The sequence below is a fragment of the Schistocerca piceifrons genome, chromosome 1 (genome assembly GCF_021461385.2).
Source record: "Schistocerca piceifrons isolate TAMUIC-IGC-003096 chromosome 1, iqSchPice1.1, whole genome shotgun sequence".
Lineage (NCBI taxonomy): Eukaryota > Metazoa > Arthropoda > Insecta > Orthoptera > Acrididae > Schistocerca > Schistocerca piceifrons.
In genome coordinates, this window is record NC_060138.1 from 174999504 (window position 1) to 175005503 (window position 6000).

Below are 6000 nucleotides of genomic sequence, written 5' to 3' on the forward strand. Positions count from 1 at the left end.
ACCTGTACACGCCATCCAAGCTCTGTTCGACTCAATGCCCAGGCGTACCAAGGCCGTTATAACGACCAGAGGTGGTTGTTCTGCGTACTGATTTCTCAGGATCTATGCAGCCAAATTGCGTGAAAATGTAATCACATGTCAGTTCTAGTATAATATGTTTGTCGAATGAATACCCGTTTATCATCTGCATTTCTTCTTCGTGTAGCAGTTTTAATGGACAGTAGTGTAGTTCCTTTTCCGCATTATGACGACTTCACTGTGTTTTCCGCGTCTCGCTGCCACGATTCCTATACTCTCCGCTGCTAGTACTGCCATCTGCCGTCTGCGGGTGGATAATGCACGTGCCGGCCGTTGTGGCCGCGCAGTTCTAGGCGCTTTAGTCCGGAAGCGCACTTCTGCTACGGTCGCAGGTTCGAATCCTGCCACGGCATGGATGCGTGTGATGCTCTTAGGTTAGTTAGGTTTAAGTAGTTCTAAGTCTAGGGGACTGATGACCTCAGATGTTAAGTCCCATAGTGCGTAGAGCCATTTGAATCCATTTTGATAATGCACGTTGACGTCCAACGTACGCGGTGGTCGTATTAAATGCGACTGGACCGTATAAATATGCGAGATCTATGACAATATGTGTTTTAGCATGCACCAATTTTAAAGTCAAACATTACTTCAGAGCAGCATCATTCGAAGTGCTAAAATTATGTAACTTTAAACTGTTGTTTTCGTTAGACAACTGTTTACATCACTGCTGTAACAAATACTGTTATGGGTAAGTGCGAGACTACATATTCAAAGGTCCGTGGTTCTATCTCCGGTTGGACATAAGGGGTCTTTTGTCACTTATCGCCTATGTCCGCCCTTGGTTATGGCTTGTTAATGTGAAAAATGCCAAGTTGCACCGTTCGGAGATCACATCAAACTGTGGTCCCCATTCAGCTGACAGGGTAAGTCGGATCAAGGATCAGAGGAAAACAAGGGTGTAACAAATGGTTCAAATGGCTCTAAGCACTATGGGACTTAACTTCGGAGGTCATCAGTCCCCTAGAACTTAGAACTACTTAAACCTAACTAACCTAAGGACATCACACAACACCCAGCCATCACGAGGCAGAGAAAATCCCTGACCCCGCCGGGAATCGAACCCGGGAACCCGGGCATGGGAAGCGAGAACGCTACCGTACGACCACGAGATGCGGGCAACAATAATTTGTAAAGTATCTCTAAGAGTGTTGTGCCAAGATTAATTACAGTGCGCGCACTTGTCTTGGCTCCCTAGTACAGAATCTGAATGGGTCGGAGGACTTCGGGAAGCTGGCTATCATTTCCTCTCAGCAGGCTACACTCTTCACGACTATTCCTAGCCAATGGCAGATTTCGGGTTCAGGCTGTTTGTGTCAGAGCGAAAGACGAAGCAGTTCCGGGGCCTTAGTGGGTGCCGAATCGACAGTCCTCTGGCCTATGGATAAGACATTTCTCCGCATTCTAGTGCGTGTTCTATATCTTTTGCAATTCCTCTGCACTGTGGCACTTGCCTCATATACAAACAAGTCATCTCCGTATTGTAGCAGTTTGGCAAGGAAGCATGTTGTTCCATGTAGATCTGTCGCCAAGAGGGGTGGCAGAATTCACTCTCAGGGCAGATCGTTACTTGTTCTTCTGTGATCCGCATATGTGATGTAGAAAAAAAAGGACTGAATGAGATTTTCACTCTGCAGCAGAGTGTGCGCTGATATGAAACTTCGTGGCAGATTAAAACTGTGTGCCCGACCGAGACTCGAACTCGGCACCTTTGCCTTACGCGGGCGAGTGCTCTACCGAGTCTCGGTCGGACACACAGTTTTAATCTGCCACGAAGTTTCAAAAAAAAAAAAAAAAAAAAAAGGGCTGTTTGCCTTTAGGTATGAGTGCTTATTCATCTTCAACTGTGTTCTTTTACTAGTTTAATCAAATTTCATCAAAATTGATGCGCTCATAGGCCCCTTACTACTGATCGGTTCTTAAGCTCCGCTGGAAGGCGAAAACGGCTTTGCAGAAGCTGTCATTCAGAAACACTATGAGTAAAAACGTTTCCAGGCACGTATGGATTCAAACGTCTTCTGAACATATCTGGCGCGTACACAGTTTTGTAGGTGCTCTCGTGTCAAAATTGATAAACGTCTGTAGTAAAAACTGTTTGACTACTGAAACTCAGTTCACTGGTTTTGGTGAAACTTGTCACAGCGTAAGGACAAAGTTAAAGCTCGAAACACGAAAGCGCAAGGGAAATAGTTCTTTGGTACTATGTTAAGTCTCATTTCTTTGTGTCTAAGTAGAGGATGAGTAGCACCCCAAAAGCTTTCAAGAAAAAGTACGCGAATAGCCAGACTTCGACGAGGAAGACGAAACTATATGAAGTGTGTACCCTTCTCGGATATTACGATGTTGCACTATGGACTTTTCCCTGGGCTATCTCAGTCGTAATCCTATAGCCCTGACCACGTATATGCAATTGGATGGCTTCCATAAATCGCTTCATGTAATTGTCAGGCTACTTTTCAAAGCTTGGTCGCAACCGTCTCTCTCAAGTAAATGTACATCGTTCTAGTAACCAGAAGATAGTCGAACAGTAACCAAATGTTAAGGGAGGAATAAGAACAATAGTGTCCTAATTAAAGTCTCCTCAAAATCTACATTTGATCAATTGCATGCCTACGAACTTCCGAGAAAATGTCGAAGTATAAAGGGCACTCAAATTAAAACAAGCCAAACAGAAAAGTAAGCAGGCCTAAACTGTTTATTATTTCAAAAGTAATCGTCATTACTGTTAATAGAATTGTCCCATAGGGAGACAAGACGGTCAAAACCCCCATAGAAAAATGTTTGCGGTTGCCTACGGAACCACGATTGTACCCCGGCGTACATCTCTTCGTCCGAAGCTAATTGACAGCCACCAATGTCTTTCTAAAGATCTCCAAAAATATGGAAATCGCGTGGAGAGAGATGTTAAAGAGCATCCCAGCGAAGCTTCTGCAACGTACACTTGGACGTTCTCGCATGTTGTCTACTATGCTTCAGAAATTTGATCGGAAGTCCCGATCCCTCCCCATACGGTTTCTTCATTTTCGGAGTTCTGGAGAAGACGTTCGCGATCGTCGATTTGCTTCGCACGAAGAGCTGCACGTCTGGATACAACCATAGTTCTGTAGGCAACCGCAAATTCTTTTCCATGAAGGCATTGGCGTCTTGTCTCACGGTGGGATAAATGTAAGAGTATTAGCGGTTATGGTGATAACTTCTGAAACAGCTTGCTTACTTTCTTCCATCTGTCTCGTTGTCATTTAACAGTTCCTTGTACATGAATACCGATGGATAAAATTGTAACAAATTAGAAAAAAAATTTTTTTTTCAAATCTATAACTTTAATTTTCGACTTGGCAACCTACCATTATCGCACACTTCGGCGCGCTTTCTTCGAACCATTTCGAGAAAAAAAAAAAAAAGTCGCTGAATTCCGCCCAATAAGAGTTCACATTTACAATGAACCTCAATAAGAAAATAATTTCTGTTCCCAAGACGGAGAAACAGATTAAAGTCACAATTGTGTCAGTTGGCGATTTACAATAATCGAAAGGAGAAACTGCACGTTATCATACTAAAAGCTAAATTTTTTTGCAGACCATTCTCGGACGTTTCGCTTGGGGTGAATTGGCTTTGATTACTGAACAAACCTGGTAAATAAAATTAATGTTAACCACTCTCCGCGGCGGAGAGGCTTTGGAGCTGATCTCAAACCAAGCTTTTATCACCTACCCCAGCCTACACTATACGATTCTGCAATGAACCGATTGAATAGTCAAAACCGATGCACTTAAAGGCCTCATCATCGCAGAATTAGCCGGCCGGTGTGACCGAGAGATTCTAGGCGCTACAGTCTGGAACCGCGCGACCGCTACGGTCGCAGGTTCGAATCCCGCCTCGGGCATGGATGTGTGTGATGTCCTTGGTTAGTTAGGTTTAAGTAGTTCTAAGTTCTAGGGGACTGATGGCCTCAGAAGTTAAGTCCCATAGTGCTCAGAGCCATCGCAGAATTGGTTGGGTTTCTACAGCAACTTCATGTCTTTCGTAATTCAAGTTTCTGAGGTTTCAGTTCCTGTGAAACGGGCACGATTGATTTCCTTTCTGATCGTTCCCAATCCGAGCTTACGCTCCGTCACTTCACGCTAAGCAATAACTTCATTTGTAATTCAAGGCCCTTCATGCATTCGCTGTCTCAAAATCATTAAAATTCTTAATCCTGACAACACTAAACTTTATTTAGAAAGTTCAACATGTATTGCTGACCATTCATCCGGTATTCGCAAACTCAGAGTTAATCTGATGGTCTCAAACAGAAAAATAAACTACGTATCTCGTGTCTTAGTGTCCAGTATTTGCGCATAACTAATTAATGTACGCCTACGGCAAACTGCGGACGAGGCAGTACCTATTTGTAGAAACCCCATCTCATCAACTCGAGCATACACTCAAAACATTAAGCTTCGTGGCTATATTCACGTAAGATCGACAATAAAATTTAAATCTATCAGTTTATTACAGCGATGTAGCAGTGTTTAAAAAGTAAATTACTTCGTTTACACTGCAATAACTGTGTCTTAATAATTCATGAAAAAAATTAGGCAGAATCAGAATTTGCAACACACAAATCACAGCAGTAAACACAACAATTAAGAAAGAAACTATATAAGCAATTTGTTACAGTGTACATTTGCGAGGTAAAACAATGAATGACTCTTTGCCTTAAAACAAAAAAACCCCTAGATTGCTTAAGATTCAATGTACAATCTGTTAAGCGCAAAGCAAAAAAATTGTTTCTTCCTGGATTTTTTTAGGTATCTGAAGGACCTTTAAAGCAACGGAGTGGTTTCTTAAGCAAAGTTCCTGAAGTAATTATACAGACCATAATTTTAAAAAAATTATCACTATCTTGAAGTTCGATCCTTCAATCATTCATCGCACGTGTGGCAATCTTTAAACAATTTCCACTAGCAATTATGTGACCACTCCTAGCACACGCTACTTCCCGTCAGCCCCAGCAACGCAACTATCAGTATTCAAAACAAACAATTTTTACGAACCGCATCTTCCTTTAATGTGTGACAGACTGCAGTAACAAATGTTGTTGCAGCAGTTTATCTGACATAAATCCAGCCACCACAGTGTACCAGTACATTAAACACGTTAGAAGGATATTATAATTGATTTATAGTACTCAACTGGTACCTCCCTAGAACAATACTGGATGATAATAATGATGAATAATGTCGGCTGCTATGTGCGTAAAGCGTGGTAACGCGAACCTTTTTAGTAGAAGTACAACCTCCATACACAGTATTAAGAAAAGGCAACAAGCTTGCATTACAATACTAGTACAAAGTCATAAGCAGTCTTCCAATTAGTGAATGTTAAACGTGATATTAATGTAATGCCTTACCTTGTATCCACAAACGTTTTCATCCACGGTGTCCAAATACCTTAACGAAGCAGAACCCTTCGAATTATATAGAGGTTTTGGAGGCATTCGTGGTACACATGATATTTCATTAGTAACAAACAAGATCACACCTATAACAAACAACATAATGTTTGCAGCAGTCATGTCCAACACTCATACGTCTTACAGCAATGCCGACGCACTACTGCCGCGGAAACTAGCAGACTTCGCTATTTTAAACTCCACAGCTCCGTATCTTATGTACCCCCAACGCTGAACTGTCGCTAGCGTCAGCTGTTTTCTGTCCGTTAACCAGGTTAGGTAACCGTCTGCCGTTGGCAACACTGCTTACGCCAATCGACTCTCGCTGGCCGCTTCTCGCCACTAATATCGGACTTAAATATCTGTCACGATTTTCGCGCCAAATACGACAGGATACGTAATCTATCAAATGTTTCATGAGAGCCGGCAACGAAAAAATGAGAGTCTAAACTCTCAGAGCATATACCAAGATCGTTATTAAAGAAGCAGAA

General features: G+C 42.3%; 1 protein-coding gene across 2 annotated transcripts in view; it reads right to left on the bottom strand.

Moving 5' to 3' along the window:
* The window catches only part of LOC124794626 (lysosomal alpha-mannosidase-like), a 154015-nt gene extending 148282 nt beyond the window's left edge, over positions 1-5733 (bottom strand). Inside the window, exon 1 of one of the 2 annotated variants that reach the window (XM_047258133.1) lies at positions 5468-5733. In XM_047258133.1, the coding sequence (XP_047114089.1) occupies positions 5468-5632 (165 nt within the window). In that variant the 5' untranslated portion in view covers positions 5633-5733. The remainder of the gene's footprint in view (positions 1-5467) is intronic. The other variant, XM_047258125.1, reaches the window with a different exon arrangement.
* Positions 5734-6000: the final 267 nt, after the last annotated feature.